The sequence below is a fragment of the Schistocerca piceifrons genome, chromosome 6 (genome assembly GCF_021461385.2).
Source record: "Schistocerca piceifrons isolate TAMUIC-IGC-003096 chromosome 6, iqSchPice1.1, whole genome shotgun sequence".
NCBI lineage: Eukaryota > Metazoa > Arthropoda > Insecta > Orthoptera > Acrididae > Schistocerca > Schistocerca piceifrons.
Window position 1 is genome coordinate 367,319,025 of NC_060143.1, and position 17,410 is coordinate 367,336,434.

The 17,410-nt window shown below is 42.2% G+C and overlaps 1 protein-coding gene across 1 annotated transcript in view; it reads right to left on the reverse strand.

Annotated features, from left to right (window-relative positions):
- LOC124802490 (low-density lipoprotein receptor-related protein 1) overlaps nucleotides 1-17,410 on the reverse strand; it is a 735,000-nt gene that overhangs the window by 137,077 nt on the left and 580,513 nt on the right. Inside the window, exons 41-43 of the mRNA XM_047263305.1 lie at nucleotides 13,822-14,076; nucleotides 12,980-13,207; nucleotides 3,778-3,918 (exon numbers count right to left, since the gene is read on the reverse strand). Coding sequence (XP_047119261.1) covers nucleotides 3,778-3,918; nucleotides 12,980-13,207; nucleotides 13,822-14,076 — 624 coding nt within the window. The remainder of the gene's footprint in view (nucleotides 1-3,777; nucleotides 3,919-12,979; nucleotides 13,208-13,821; nucleotides 14,077-17,410) is intronic.

Genomic DNA, 17,410 nt, shown 5'->3' on the forward strand with positions numbered 1-17,410 from the left:
TCAGTTCCTAATCTGTTGTAAGAGATTTTCCTGTCATTCATGACTGTGTTGCAGCAATTATCACAGTTCAGACTTTGCAATACGCTCAGAGGCAAACAGACAAGCTGCCTACAAAATTCTGCTGTTGTGTGCCAAAATACTGCTGGCACAATACTCCACAACAGTGTGTGTCTGCCACAGTGGTGGGCTGGATTTTCACATCTCGTGGCACAACACTGTGCTTCTGTGGTCACATCAGTGACCTAGGATGCACTCCAGTCACAACATAGCTGGATACAATTCTGCCCTTAGCAGCACTTGTATTCATACTACAACTGGTACCTCGACTTCCACCTACAGTAAATTCTGTAACAGTCTCCATGTCACCCAATGGCCACATTTAGGCACTTCAGCTTCACTTGACAGTGTAATCAGCCTAACTAGTGGACAGCAAGACACTGCCAGATCTGATGGATTCTGGGTCTTTAGCCAGTGTCACTGAGGGTAGACCTGCCCTAGGGTCTCTCTGTCAGGCACTCCAAGTGACTCCAAGACTCCTGGGTTTGGCACAGGGCATCTTCACGCCAGGCTTGCTATTCGCTGCCACTGCAGTGTAAGCCCACAGGCCGCCAGAGGTGCCTACCTCATGTGAATACAGCCAACACGCTGACCTGGGCCTTCTGCTGAGGTAGCACCACTGTCACAGTATGAATGTGTCACAAACCTGGAAGTCATGCACAGGTAGCAACTATTGCCTGGATTACTACACATGCCACTGAAACGCCGTCATCAGTCTCTTTATGGCAGTCTTGCACGATAAAGTATGTAATTACTAATTGACCTCTCCTGATTCTGCACTCAACATGGTCCTGCCACAATGCAACTCAACATGATTCTGCCACAATGCAACTCACCACACTACTCACACCATTCTGAGGCAGAATCGACCATTATGAGGCAGTGTATAGCAATCCCTCCAGCTGTTATTGCCAGTAGATGAATCTTGCTTGTGCTGTTTGCTCTTTATTCAAGCAGCTCCTCGTGTGGCCTCACAAGATTCATCAGAGAACATTCCGGGACTCTAAATCGGTCCTTCTGCACTGAAGGTAGCAATGCTAACCATCTGATAATGAAGTGCTGCTGTCAATAGAACAATACTAATCTACAAAACATCAGTCATGAAATTTAATGCTTACAGCCAGACAGTTGACTTCTTGCATTAATATTCCAATTACATATCCTCAGATTTCAAGAAGAATATAATAATTCCAATCCCAAAGGAAGCAGGTGTTGACAGACGTGAAAATTACTATCAGTTTAATAAGTCACAGCTACAAAATACTAACATGAATTCTTTATAGACGAATCGAAAAACTGGTAGAAGCCGACCTCGGGGAAGATCAGTTTTGATTCCGTAGAAATACTAGAACACATTTGGCAATACTGACCCTACGACTTACCTTAAAAGAAAGATTAAAGAAAGGCAAACCTACATTTCTAGCATTTGTAGGCTTAGAGAAAGCTTTTGACAATGTTGACTGGAATACTCTCTTTCAAATTCTAAAGGTGGCAGGAGTAAAATACAGGGAGCGAAAGGCTATTTACAATTTGTACAGAAACCAGATGGCAGTTATAAGAGTAGAGGGACATGAAAGGGAAGCAGTGGTTGGGAAGAGAGTGAGACAGGGTTGTAGCCTCTCCTCCGATGTTATTCAATCTGTATATAGAGCAAGCAGTAAAGGAAACAAAAGAAAATTTCGGAGTAGGTATAAAAGTCCTTGGACAAGAAATAAAAACTTTGAGGTTCGCCAATGACATTCTAATTCCGAGACAGCAAAAGACTTGGAAGAGCAGTTGAATGGAATGGACATTGTCTTGAAAGGAGGATATAAGATGAACATCAACAAAAGCAAAATGAGGATAATGGAATGTAGTCTAGTTAAGTCGGGTGATGCTGAGGGAATTAGATTAGGAAATGAGACACTTAAAGTAGTAAAGGAGTTTTGCTATTTGGGGAGCAAAATAACTGATGATGGTTGAAGTAGAGAGGATATAAAATGAAGACTGGCAATGGCAAGGAAGGTGTTTCTGAAGAATAGAAATTTGTTAACATCGAGTATAGATTTAAGTGTCAGGAAGTCGTTTCTGAAAGTATTTGTATGGAGTGTAGCCATGTATGGAAGTGAAACGTGGATGATAGATAGTTTGGACAAGAAGGGAATAGAAGATTTTGAAATGTGGTGCAACAGAAGGATGCTGAAGATTAGATGGGAAGATCATATAACTAATGAGGAGATATTGAATAGAATTGGGGAGAAGAGGAGTTTGTGGCACAACTTGACTAGAAGAAGGGATTGGTTGGTAGGACATATTCTGAGGCATCAAGGGATCACCAGTATAATATTGGAGGGCAGCATGGAGGGTAAAAATCGTAGAGGGAGACCAAGAGATGAATACACTAAGCAGATTCAGAAGGATGTAGGTTGCAGTAGGTACTGGGAGATGAAGAAGCTTGCACAGGATAAAGTAGCACGGAGAGCTGCAACAAACCAATCTCAGAACTGAAGACCACAACAACAAACAACATACTTTGTAACCACCTTCTGAGTAGAAGACTGTTACTGTATCCCAGGCATTGTAAGTGACTACTGCCAATAAAAAAAATTTAATTGTAACAGTTATCTGAAAAACAGTGAGATGATAATGAGAATTAAGCATACTAAAAGTGCAAGATTTTGTTACTGAGACCATAGCACCACAAAATAATCTATATCTCTGATACACCATACTGATATCCACTTAAGTAGGTGAGTGGTGGGACAATGCACAGCGGCAAGGAGTAATGTATGGCAAGATGCTTCAGTCAATAGCATCATTCTGCAGTGTCTGTCTGTAGTGCGCACTTTGGGTCTTGTATAACATTTAGCGTTGATTTTCACGTACGTTCAAGTGGGTGAGAGCACTCAGCCACTGTAGTGTTCATTATGGGAGTCATCGGGGTCATAAGACAAACACAATAAGTATTACATTAAGAAGTGGAGCGAGAGTTTTCTGAGCATATAATTTTTTCTAGAGAGAGAGAGTGAGAGAGAGAGAGAAGCACAGACAGTGGTCTCACCCCACAATTGTCAGTTAACAGAGTAAGAAATGACTGGAGCATGAGAAAGAGAAAAAGTGTATACTGAAGCTGCTACAGGGTATTCTGTACTCCTCTCTATGTAAAATGCATAATGCAGAGGCGTCTTTACTTGCACACCACCATAAAAGATGACTGTGTCAAAATCCTATATTTCTGGGACTTAATTATTATGGAACGTGAGAAAATAGGCCTGTTGGTCAATGTAAATCATTTTTATTGTGATATCTGCCTTGATAAATCTGTGTACCTGACCCTGAACATAATTCACTACCACAGAAAAAACTGCAGTGTAGTTACACAGATCAACAATATAGCATTATTTATGGTGGTGGACACATATGTTCCTAAGGGCTGCAGCCTATGTCATAGAATGTCACACTTTTAAAATATTTGGGTCTTAGGATTAATTTCTATGAGTTTCTCATATCTGTGACATATATGCTTTCTCACTTAGGAGAGCATAAACTTTCAATGTGTGGATACAGCAGTAGTCCCCGCATCATTCAGTAACATGACTGCAAGAAATGCATGATACAGAGTATACAACAGAGAAAGTAAGACCAATAAACAGGGAAAATTTAGGAGAGAACTGCTACAGAGTCAAGAATTATGATAATATGTGAAACACAAGGATTTTTGCACAAAACAGCAGCACTTACCTTCTGGACAGTTTGCTTCATCACTAGAATCCCAGCAGTCATTTTCACCATCACATATCCATTTTGGATGAATACATGCAGTTGTTGTATTGCAAGGAATTGTAGGAGCTATAACACCTAATCCACTGCAGTCACGTGGAGCTGAAACAATTTGTACACACTATCAATTTTCTTGTACAGATGCTGAAATGACAGCTACAAGAATAACAAATCATGTAATAATATCTATATCTGAATCAAACAATGTAATATCCAGGATGGAATGTAACAATATTATGAGAAGGAAAGTTGCTACTCACCATACAGCAAAGATGCTGAGTTGCAAATAGGCACAGCAAAAAGACTCTCACAATTGAAGTGTTCAGACATTACAGGCTTTGTCAACAATTGGCGCGCACACACACACACACACACACACACACACACACACACACACACACACACACACACACACACACACTCGAGCAAATGCAACTCACACACACAACTGCAGTCTCAGAAAACTGAAACCACACTGCAAGCAGCAGCAGCAGTGTATGATGGGTTTGGCAACTGGGTGGGGGCAAGGAGGAGGCTGGGGCAGGGAGGGGGAGGGATAGTATGGTGGGGGTGGCGGACAGTGAACTGCTGCAGGTTAGACCAAGAACAGGGGAGTGGCAGGGGGGAGGGTGAGGTGGGGCGAAGTAGCAAAAGAGAAGAGAAGTAAAGAGACTGGGTGTGATGGTGGAATGACGGCTATGCAGAGCTGGAATGGGAACAGGGCAGGGGCTGGATGGGTGAGGACAGTGACTAATGAAGGTTGAGGGAAGGAGGGTTATTGCAGGGAAAGTTTCCACCTGTGAAATTCAGAAAAGCTGGTGTTGGTGGGAAGGATCCATGTGGCACAAGCTGTGAAGCAGTCACTGAAATTAAGGATATCATGTTTTCAGCGTGTTCAACAACAAAGGTGGTCCACTTGTTTCTAGGCCACAGTTTACCAGTGGCCATTAGTGCGGACAGACAGCTTGTTGGTTGTCATGTCTACATAGAATGCAGCACAGTGGTTGCACCTTAGCTTGTAGATCACACAGGTAGCCCTGCCTTTGATGGGATAGGTGATGTTAGTGACCAGACTGGAGTACGTGGTGGTGGGAGGATGTATGCGACAGGTCTTGCATCTAGGTCTCTTATAAGGGTATGAGCCATGTGGTAAGGGATTGGGAGCAGAAGTTGTGTAAGGATGGACGAGTATATTGTGTAGGTTCGGTGGACAGAGGAACACTCTGGAAGGGGTGGGAAGGATAGTGGGCAGGACATTTCTCATTTCAGGGCATGACGAGAGGTAATTGGAACCCTGGCAGAGAATGTAATTCAGTTACTCCAGTCCTGGTTGGTATTGAGGTACGAGGGGAATGATCCTCTGTGGTGGCCAGATAGTGGGTCTTTTGGAGGTGGTGGGAGACTGGAAAGATAAGGCAAAGGAGATCTGTTTTTGTACAAGGTTTGGAGGATAATTACGATCAGTGAAGGCTTGAGTGAGACCATCGGTATATTTTGAGAGCGACTGCTCATCACTGCACATGCGACTACCATGGGTGGCTAGGCTATATCGAAGGGACTGATTGGTATGGAACGGGTGGCAGCTGTCGAAGTGGAGGTATTGCTGGCAGTTAGTAGGTTTGATATGTATGGAGGTACTGATGTAGCCATCTTTGACGTGGAGGTCAATATCTAAGAAGGTGGCTTGTTGGGTTGAGTAAGACCAGGTGAAGCAAATGTGGGAGAAATTGTTGAGGGTCTGGAGGAATGTGGTTAGGGTGTCCTCACCTTCGATCCAGATAGCAAAGATTGTCATCAGTGAATCTGAACCAGGCGAGGGGTTTAGGATTCCGGGATTTTAGGAAGGATTCCTCTAGATGGATCATGAATAGGTTGGCTTAGTATGCTGCCATGCAGGTGCCCATAGCCGTAACCCGGATTTGTTTGTAGATAATTCCTTCAAATGAGAAGTAATTTTGAGTAAGGATATAGTTGGTCATGGCAATTAGGAAGTAAGTTGTTTGGTTCGAATCCATCGGGCATCGGGAAAGGTAGTGTTCAACAGCGGTAAGTCCATGGACATTAGGAATGTTAGTGCGCATGGAGATAGCATCAATAGTGATGAGCAGGGCACCATGTGGTTAAGCCACAGGAACTGGAGAGAGTCGATTGAGGAAATGGTTGGTATCTTTTATATAGGAACATAGGTTCCGGATAACAGGCTGAAGGTGTTGTTCTACAAGAGCAGAGCGGCGGCACAGTAATCGGCCACAGCGGGTTGTTCTGGGTGGTTAGGTTTATGGACTTTAGGAAACATGTAGCAGGCAGGAGTGTGGGGAGTGATAGGGGTGACTAGAGAGATGGACTTAGGAGAGAGGTCCTGGGATGGGCCTAAGGATTTGAGTAGTGGCTGGAGATCCTGCTGGATTACTGACCATCATTCCCCAAATCCCACAACATGCCAACTAACCTTTCATCTACAGAAAGAGTCACAGTCCACCATCTAAAAACTGATCCCAGCCTTATAATCCTACCTGCAGACAAAGGCTCCACCTCTCCACAAGGATTACCTGATGGAAGGGTTCCACCAGCTGTCAGATACTTCCATCTACAAACCTTGCCACAGTGACCCCATTCCAGTAATCCAGCAGGATCTCCAGCCACTACTCAAATCCTTAGGCCCATCGCAGGACCTCTCACCTAAGTCCATCTCTCTAGTCACCCCTATCTAGTCACCCCATCACTCCCCACACTCCTGCCTGTTAAATCCTTCCTAAAGTCCATAAACCTAACCACCCAGGACACCCCACTGTGGCCAGTTACTGTGCTACTGCTGAGAGAATCTCTGCTCTTGTAGAACAACAACTTCAGCCTATTACCCAGAACCTACCATCCAATATAAAAGATAGCAACCATGTCCTCCATCAACTCTCCACAGTTCATGTGTTCATGTGCCTTAACAACACGGTGCCCTGCTCATCACTATTGATGCTATCTCCATGGACACTAACATTCTTAATGCCCATGGCCTTACCACTACTGAACACTACCTTTCCCAACACCCGATCGATTCCAAATCAACAACTTACTTCCTAGTGCCATGACCATCTATATCCTCACCCACAATTACTTCTCATTTGAAGGAATTATCTACAAACAAATCTGGGTTAGAGCTATGGGCACCTGCACGGCACCATCCCAAGTCAACCTATTCATGGGCGATTTAGAGGAATCCTTCCTAAAAAACCAGAATCCTAAACCCTTCACCTGGTTCAGATTCACTGATGACATCTTTGCTATCTGAATCGAAGGTGAGAACACCCTATCGTCATCCCTCTAGAATCTCAACAACTTGTCCCCCATTCACTTCACCTGGTCTCACTCAACCCAACAAGCTACCTTCTTAGATGTTGATCTCCGCCTCGAAGATGGCTACATCAGAACCTCCATACATATCAAACCTACTAACCGCCAGCAATACTTCCACTTCGACAACTGCCACCAGTTCCGTACCAAGAAATCCCTACCATTCAGCCTAGCCACCCATGGTAGTCGCATGTTCAGGGAGAAGCATTCACTCTCAAAATGTACCGAGGGTCTCACTACAGCCTTAACTGATTGTTATTATCCTCTCAACCTTGTACAAAAACAAATCTCCCGTGCCTTTTCTTTTCAGTTTCCCACCACCTCCCACAGACCAACCATCCGGCCCCTGAGGATCATTCCTCTCGCACATCAGTACAACCCAGGACTGGAGCAACTGAATTACATTCTCCACCAGGGTTTCAATTACCTCTCGTCATGCCCTGAAATGAGAAATGTAGAAATGTCTTGCTCACTATCCATCCCCCCCCCCCCCCCCCAGTGGTATTCTGTCATCCACTGAACCTACACAGTATACTTGTCCATCCTTACACAAAATCTGCTCCCAATCCCTTGCCACATGGCTCATACCCCTGTAATAGATCTAGATGCAATACACTCATTCATCCTCACACAAAATCTGCTCCCAATCCCTTGCCACATAGCTCATACCCCTGTAATAGATCCAGATGCAAGATCTGTTGCATACATTCTCCCACCATCACCTACTCCAGTCTGGTCACTCACATCACCTATCCCAACAAAGGCAGGGCTACCTGTGAAAACACTCATGTGGTGTACAAGCTAAGGTGCAACCACTGTGCTGCATTCTATGAAGGCATGACAACCAACAAGCTGTTTGTCCACATGAATAGCCACCGATAAACTATGGCCTAGAAACAACTGGATCACCCTGTTGCTGAATACACTGAAAACATGATATCCTTCATTTCAGTGACTGCTTCACAGCCTGTGCCATGTGGATCCTTCCCACCAACACCAGTTTTTCTGAATTGGGGAGGTGGGAGGTTTCCCTGGTATAACCCTACTGGCCCCAACTTTCGTTAGTCACTGTCCTCACCCATCCTCCCCTTCCCTGTTCCCATTACAGTACTGTACAGCCGTCATTCCACCATCACACCCAGTCTTTTTACTTCTCTCCTTTTCGCAACTCCCCCCCCCCCCCCCCCCCAAAAAAAAAATCCCTCCGGGCCAATCCCCTTGCCTTCGTCTAACCTGCAGCAGTTCACAGTCTGCCACCCCCACCATCCTATCCTTCCCCCTCCCTATCCCAGCCTCCTCCTTACCCCCACCCAGTTGTCAATCCCATCATGCACTGGTGCAGCTGCCTGCAGTGTGGTTTCAGTTTCCTGAGACTGCATTCATGTGTGTGAGTTGCGTTTGCATGTATGTGTGTGTGTGTGTGTGTGTGTGTGTGTGTGTGTGTGTGTGTGTGTGTGTATTGCTGATGAAGGCCTTAATGGCCAAATGTTTTAATTGTGACAGTCTTTTTGTTGTACCTATCTGCGACTTAGCATCCCCACTATATGGTGAGTAGCAACTTCCCTTCTCATAATATTATCTATATCTTAACTAACATAAAATCTTCATTCGATGAAAAATAGGTTGTGAAGTACAGATAAATGTTCTTTACATTCCACAGGTTCACTTAGAATGTTAATATTTCAAAAATGTAAAATCCCATCCCACATAGGAGTAACACTTATGATATAAGAGTTTAATTTCCTAGTAGCAACAAGGTCATTAGATCATCATCATCATCACCATCCCACATCATTCCATCTTATTTGGTGGGTCATCAAAGAAGACTTCTCCGCCAGTTATGGTCCTCAAACTTCTCTCCTCCTTCAGTGCTATTCCTGATATGTCCTCTGTTCGATGTCAGATTTCACCATATTCTTTTTTTTTTCTTTCTTTCTTCTTCTTCGCCTTCTTTTTCTTGTGCCTTTGTCTCATATCAGCACATGTTCAGCATAGTTATTAATGGATTTGGCATTATTAGTTGAAGAGGTGGTCAGATGCCTTTCCTGCCATCACCCTATTACCCTCTGGCATAGAACACACATATCTCAACTGTCTGTGTGTAGTGCTATTCATGTAAAAGCAAGTGAAAGTTTTCTAAATGTTTGTGAATCATGTAACTGGGACAGGATTTTAGTACCATCTGAATATTCACCTAATGAAAGTGGGAAACCGGCTAACAACTACATCCAGGCTGGCCAACGGACTGTCCCCCATCGTTAATCTACCTGGCAGATTCAATCTGGAGCTGGCGTACCTCCTTGTCCCAGAAGTGGTGCTCTAACATGCAAAATTACCTGGGCACGTTACTCTTGGGCCTTTATCTATTCCACATTACTACTGGTAGCTTGTTAGCATCTATGTGTCACATGTCAGTAGAAAATGCTGGACAAAATATGTAGGTCAGTTGATGGAGCGCATTTTACATGCACATGCACTCATGCACATGCACAAGCACACAGACAGACAGACACACACACTAGCCTCTGAACTCCTTTGGCATTATTGCGGAGCCACTGAGTCATCTGTCAAACTACCTGCCTCACTCTATCCCGCTACCGTCTCCTTGCCTCCTGCACCCTCCCTACCCCATTTCCACCTCCATTAGTCCACACAACCACTTCTAGTAATTGATAAGCAATAAGCAGTCATGCTGCAGCCACAGACGTGTACACTTAGGTGTCTGTGTGTGGGAATCTGTGTACTTTTTACTAGAAAAAGAGCAAAAGCTCAGAAGCTAATGTGAATACCATTTTCTGTTACATGTTTGTATATCCCACACACATCAGTCCACTATACGTGAGTGATTGCCTTTCCCTTGCATACGGTATAGGTAAATTTGCCATTTAAAATAGTAAATATAGATATTTCAGTATAATGAAAAAGGACAGTGGCTGCTCAGCAAATAGTGGAGATGCTGAGTCGCAAAAAGGCACACCAAAAAGACTGTCACACAATTAGCTTTCATCCAACAAGGCCTTTGTCAAAATTAGACAACATACACACACGCACAGACTCAAGCAAACACAACTCACACGCACATGACCACAGTCTCCAACAGCTAGAGCCAGAGACTGGTCATGTGCGTGTGAGTTGTGCTTGTGTGAGTGTGCGTATGTTGTCTAATTTTGACAAAGGCTTTGTTAGCTGAAAGCTAATTGTGTGAAAGTCTTCTTGTTGTGCCTTTCTACAACCCAGCATCTCTGCTGTATGGCGAGTAGCAACTAGCTTTATAGCTACACTCCTGGAAATTGAAATAAGAACACCGTGAATTCATTGTCCCAGGAAGGGGAAACTTTAATGACACATTCCTGGGGTCAGATACATCACATGATCACACTGACAGAACCACAGGCACATAGACACAGGCAACAGAGCATGCACAATGTCGGCACTAGTACAGTGTATATCCACCTTTCGCAGCAATGCAGGCTGCTATTCTCCCATGGAGACGATCGTAGAGATGCTGGATGTAGTCCTGTGGAACGGCTTGCCATGCCATTTCCACCTGGCGCCTCAGTTGGACCAGCGTTCGTGCTGGACGTGCAGACCGCGTGAGACGACGCTTCATCCAGTCCCAAACATGCTCAATGGGGGACAGATCCGGAGATCTTGCTGGCCAGGGTAGTTGACTTACACCTTCTAGAGCAGGTTGGGTGGCACGGGATACATGCGGACGTGCATTGTCCTGTTGGAACAGCAAGTTCCCTTGCCGGTCTAGGAATGGTAGAACGATGGGTTCGATGACGGTTTGGATGTACCGTGCACTATTCAGTGTCCCCTCGACGATCACCAGTGGTGTACGGCCAGTGTAGGAGATCGCTCCCCACACCATGATGCCCGGTGTTGGCCCTGTGTGCCTCGGTCGTATGCAGTCCTGATTGTGGCGCTCACCTGCACGGCGCCAAACACACATACGACCATCATTGGCACCAAGGCAGAAGCGACTCTCATCGCTGAAGACGACACGTCTCCATTCGTCCCTCCATTCACGCCTGTCGCGACACCACTGGAGGCGGGCTGCACGATGTTGGGGCGTGAGCGGAAGACGGCCTAACGGTGTGCGGGACCGTAGCCCAGCTTCATGGAGACGGTTGCGAATGGTCCTCGCCGATACCCCAGGAGCAACAGTGTCCCTAATTTGCTGGGAAGTGGCGGTGCGGTCCCCTACGGCACTGCGTAGGATCCTACGGTCTTGGCGTGCATCCGTGCGTCGCTGCGGTCCGGTCCCAGGTCGACGGGCACGTGCACCTTCCGCCGACCACTGGCGACAACATCGATGTACTGTGGAGACCTCACGCCCCACGTGTTGAGCAATTCGGCAGTGCGTCCACCCGGCCTCCCGCATGCCCACTGTACGCCCTCGCTCAAAGTCCGTCAACTGCACATACGGTTCACGTCCACGCTGTCGCGGCATGCTACCAGTGTTAAAGACTGCGATGGAGCTCCGTATGCCACGGAAAACTGGCTGACACTGACGGCGGCAGTGCACAAATGCTGCGCAGCTAGCGCCATTCGACGGCCAACACCGCGGTTCCTGGTGTGTCCGCTGTGCCGTGCGTGTGATCATTGCTTGTACAGCCCTCTCGCAGTGTCCGGAGCAAGTATGGTGGGTCTGACACACCGGTGTCAATGTGTTCTTTTTTCCATTTCCAGGAGTGTATATTGTTACATTTCATCCTGGATTTTCCATTGTTGGAAATACAGATGTTATGATTTTTTGTATAGTATGACGAATGATATGGTTGCAGTAGATGGTATTTACCTTAAGATGGTGAACTGCACTGCTGTAACTGGTCAGAAAGATACGAAGCCTAATACACATAGCTGAATGTATTATTATTTCACATTATTGCACATGTTCTTATTCATGTTTGTATACCTCCAGGTGTATCCTATCAATCATACCACACAACATTCACATTTACCCACTATCTAAATGATACTGCAACATCCTAGATGTAACATAAATGATAATTTGAAACAAAAGTATATTTAAACATCTATCGACTCCAAATAGTTTCCCAGATAAACCATTGTAAATATTTATTTGAATTATAAATGGTTCAGTTTTCTTATATTTTTTGTTTCATTACTATTATTTAGGGCACCAACTCAGTAGTGGATATACTACAGTTTGTTGACTTAATGTGGACAGTTGTGTGTATATTCATTTCCACCTCCCATATTTATTTGAAATTAAAGATCTATTCTTCTGAAACTAAGGAGTTAGGAAGATAGGAGATGCAATTAAGGAACAGAATGTAAATACTAGAATACGTCAAATGCTAACTCAAAAGTTTCTGACTGAATTAGTCTTCTCCATACACTGTGTCTCCTTTAGTATTTCTATGTTTCTCTGACAAGAGAAAACATAAGTATTGTTTTTATTTTACAAGAAACAACATTCTGTTTGCAGATATGGTGACTGACTTATTGCAAAGTATTATTTTTTTTTAATTTTTGACCCAATAACTTTTTAATTATCACTCATAACTTGTTTTGGCTTTCAAAGGCCATCTTCAGATGCTATGGGCAGCATTTGATGAAAACTGTTCATGCATTATAACACATAAGCACTTGTTCATCAAACACCGCCTGTAGCGTCTGAAGATGGGTTTTAAATGCCAAAGCTGGTTACAATTGTGCCATAAAAAAGTGAAAGAGTCAAAAATACAAAAATAATGCCTTATAAATTTTTGCCAGTACTTAATTGTACAATAAAATTACATTAAAATAGAAAGGTTAATCTTCCACAAACAATGACTGAAAGACTTACGACAACCAATCTCATCACTGACATCTGGACAATCCGGATCATGGTCACATCGGAAGTCACCAAGAATGCAATGACCTGAGTTACATCGGAAGTAATGATCACCAGAGCAAAGGCAATTTACTTCATCACTTGCATCGCCACAGTCATCCTTATTGTTGCATGTCTGGTTACGGAAGATGCACCTATTATTTCCACATTGGAAATAATCTTCGGGACAAGTGCGAAACTCTGTTGAAAGTTTAAAAAATTGGTTTTTGTTAGGTTATTATAATTATATTTGCTTTTATTGATACCATTATGTAATTGCTTTGCATTAAGCTAAAATAATTGGTAAAAGAACTACTAACCATTAGTGGCAGATTGAAACTGTGTCTAAGGAAAAAATCAAGCTGAATATCTGTTCTGGTCTGCCAGTGTTATTAAGCAGAGAGTTATCTGAGCACCTTCATGGCCTATAACATACATTCAGTCTCCATAAATTTCTCATCACTTATGTTATCACTTCAGAGCATAGGCCTTTACTTATTGAGAAACTGAAGCTGTGTCCATGGCTATGAAGTGCAGCACTTATTCATAATGGCTGGGCTGTTGACAGCAGTACACAGTTTAAACCTGCTGCTAATGGTTGATTTCAGTATTCACTTTATTCTTGACTGAAAGGCACATCATTCATATCAGAGAATATTTATTGTAAGCACAGAACAACAGAATTATCACAAAGTCCTTATATTATTCCCAAAAATTTGAAACATATCAACTGTTTGCATGGAAAAGGGTCACAAGAAATGTATGCAAAGTGAAGAAAAATTAAAAGTATACTACATTGTGAGTTTTTTACTTACCACACACGGCTGAGTCCTCATCAGATCCATCTTCACAATGAGGAACTTCATCACAAGTTAAATGAAATGGTATGCAGCCTCCAGAAGCACAACCAAACATGTTAGTGTTACATTCAGATTCTGTTACTAAGCAGCTGGCATTGTCAGCCTGCAGTTTCCGGCCAGAAAAACAACTGCATATGACAGACCCTGCCTCATTTAGATCACATTTGTCTTCACAACCACCATTCCTATTGCGGCAGGCATTAGATGTACCTGTTAAAATCACATATAGTTGTACTAAAACTGTATTCCTCACACATAAAATAAATCAGAGAAATATTGTATCTATAAGCTATACTGTATTTCCATGAGCAGAAGGCAACCCTGAGTTTAAGATGGCCTCTCTTTTTTTAAGAGGCTCCTTGAGAAAAATTTATTTTTACATATTTCGACTAATCAAATTTGCAAACTGTTTTATTGACATAAGCCAGTGACCTTGCCACAGTGGTAACAGCAGTTCCCATCAGATCACTGATGTTAAAGTGCTGTTGGACTTGGCTAGCACTTGGATGGGTGACTGTCCAGTGTACCAAACACTGTAGGGAAATGAGGTGCATGCACTCAGTCCTTGTGAGGACAATTGAAGAACTACTTGACTGGGAAGTGTTGGCTCCAGTCACGAAAACTGACAAGAGCCGGGACAGCGGTGTGCCCCTCAATATCTGCATTCAGTGATGCTTGTAGGGTGAGGATTACAGCAGTCGGTCAGTACCATTGGGCCTTTAAGGCAACCGGACGTAATTTAGATTTAGTTTTATTGACATGAAGTATCTGCCTAACAAGTTAACATTATACCTAACCTAAACATATGCCATTTATTAGTTGTCTGCATTTTGATAACAGAAGGAGAAAAAAAAATGATGAAAAGAGATGGTTTACGTTACTTTTTATCTTCACTACCTTTTCTGCTTACTATGCCTGTCATCTATGGTATCACTATTATTAATCATCATCATTGTCATAATAGCAGAGTTGTGAAATTTATATCTCTGTGGTCAAAAATATTTGGCTTTTTCTTTTATATAATTACAATTTCTGAGGTAGCAGTGGAAACTGAGAACACAGTTTCTTTTTCTGAGTACATAGCAGATTTTAGTTCTGTGCTGACATGAGAATGTTACAATGTCTCTCACTTCCAAACATATCATCTGCTCGCTACTCTCTTATTGGCTGTGTAAAACCAGTAATTGACGCACCCCCTTTCATTCCTGTCATACCTCACCTTGAGCGTTGCCAACATTGCTGGAAGAAACATGTAAGTGCACTCCCGGTCCCTATCCACGCTTCTACAATCTCCTGCAGAAATATATGCTATTGTTGAGCATGTGTCCACTTCAAACTACAAATGAATTCATGCAAACTGAAGTTTAAACATAGTAGATGTTCACAAAAAGCCAAAGTATGTGGTATATATTCCCATGGTTGGCAGCATGACATTTTTTGTCTACTCACCACTCCCTTCCCTGCTCTCATCTTCATTCTTCACTGTTCTCCCTTCGACCCTCCCATAGTGTTGTGCTTGAACAACTGTGAAGTATGAACTGCAATATCTTCTAGGATGCATATCATATGTAACAACAGAAACTAATACATAAATAAAAGATTGCTGTCATTATTTAATCCTATTCTCGAACTTTAATGATGTCTGTTAGCACTATTTTCATGATAGGTCTTACTGCCATAGTTTACTCTCATGACAACAATTAGTTACTTTAGTGTGATTTATTTTGTTTATTAGACATTTAATTCTGGATTAAATTTGATTTTTTATGTCATCTGAAGGTCACCATCTTGTTCTAAAGTTGATAAAAATTTTGTTAGTGTTTTTACCCAGTATTTTAATAGCGGTTCATAAACAGAAAGCAAATTTCTCTTTTGCCACCTACTTGCTAAATCATTATGGTCTCTCCTAGCCAAATAAAATATTGATGTGGGTTCAGAATCAAGTAATGCTTTTTGAAGGACATTTTCTCCTTTGAATGTTACTCTTACATAAAAAAATAGCATAAATGTTTGTGTCCGGTATGAATACATGTATGAGAACTTTATTACAAATCTGTTCAACTACAACATGAGCTTGTAAGATGATGGAATTTCATGCTATTTCCTCTTGTGTGAACAACAAATGTCAGATTTTAAGGAGAGAAACATTGTTGTAGGGGCTAGCTCACAGTACTCACATATCCCCTAGACTAGTACTGTTCAAGCAAAGTCAACACTGTGTGTAGTGCTTAGGCACAACAGGAAATTTGGAGTTTGTTCAAATGTATCTTTTGTCCAGCCCTACCTTTCTGAATTCTTCAAAATAAATCTACATGTGAGTTGAATATACAAAGATTTATGTAAGATGAACCCTACAGTAACCAAACAAACAATGCAAAAATGTTGGCCTCAGTAGCAATAGTTTAATCTTTGAATATGACAATCCTGTATTTTTAGAATGAAAAATTTGGGAAAGAAGATCTTCTTGTAATTGGTAAATACAGTAAGTCTTGAAAGTAAAAATTTAAAATCATTAAACTCTATTATAATGACTTTAGCGCCCAAAAGTCTGCACAGAATACAAATTTTAAATATCTTTGCTGCACTTTACTCATCAGCTACATCAAGACAATGAAGATATGAAAATATCATCAAGTGCAGTGTATGGCACTGCAGAAGCAAGAGACAAAATTTCGGAAACAATGGCTGCCCCACTTTGTGATATGACATCATCAAAACCTCAGTAGTGAAGCATTAAAGGTTGTATGGTTGGGAAATAACTATATCTTTAACACAATAAAATCAACTGACAATATTTTCTGCAGTTATATATTTCATGTAATTTTTACGGGTGTATTAACTGTGAATCTGAAGTAGTTTCTTAGAAATCACGAAAATTGTGAGTTCCAAGATGTAAATGGATGTGTACCAATCTTAAGTTCTGTTTGGAAAGTACATTCTGATTTATTGGTAAGAGAACAAACTGCCAAATGCTGCAAACATGGAAATAATATTTATCCATGAATCTTTGCAATGCCTGAATGTAAGCCTTCAATTGTAGTTCAAATATAAATGATTGGTAGTGGGTTTACTTCAAGATTATTCTCTAGTTTCTGCTCGCAACACATAATTTTAATTCATGGGGAATGTTGACAAAGTACAATTACACCATTACTTGTACATACAGGAGTTTTTTTATGCTATTGCACAATTATTTAATTCACACAATATGACAATAATTCACTTCACAGTGAGCAGTTGATTTTATATGCAATTTAGTACTACACTTATAGCTGGGCCAGGGCAGTTGCTAATATTATCATTTATGTTAGTTCCAAGTTATACATGCATTTAGGGATAAGCCACCACTTAATTTGTTTTCAAAAGGTATCTCCAGGCAACATTTTAACATAATTTGGTAGCAAATTATGAAAATCAGCTCCTTTGATGTAAGGACTTTCTGCTGTTAACTTCAACCTTCTATTACCATATGTAAAACTGTATTATGCCTTGCATCATTACTCTGAATGTGCATTTTTCTGTTTCTGACATTAGTGCCTTCTTT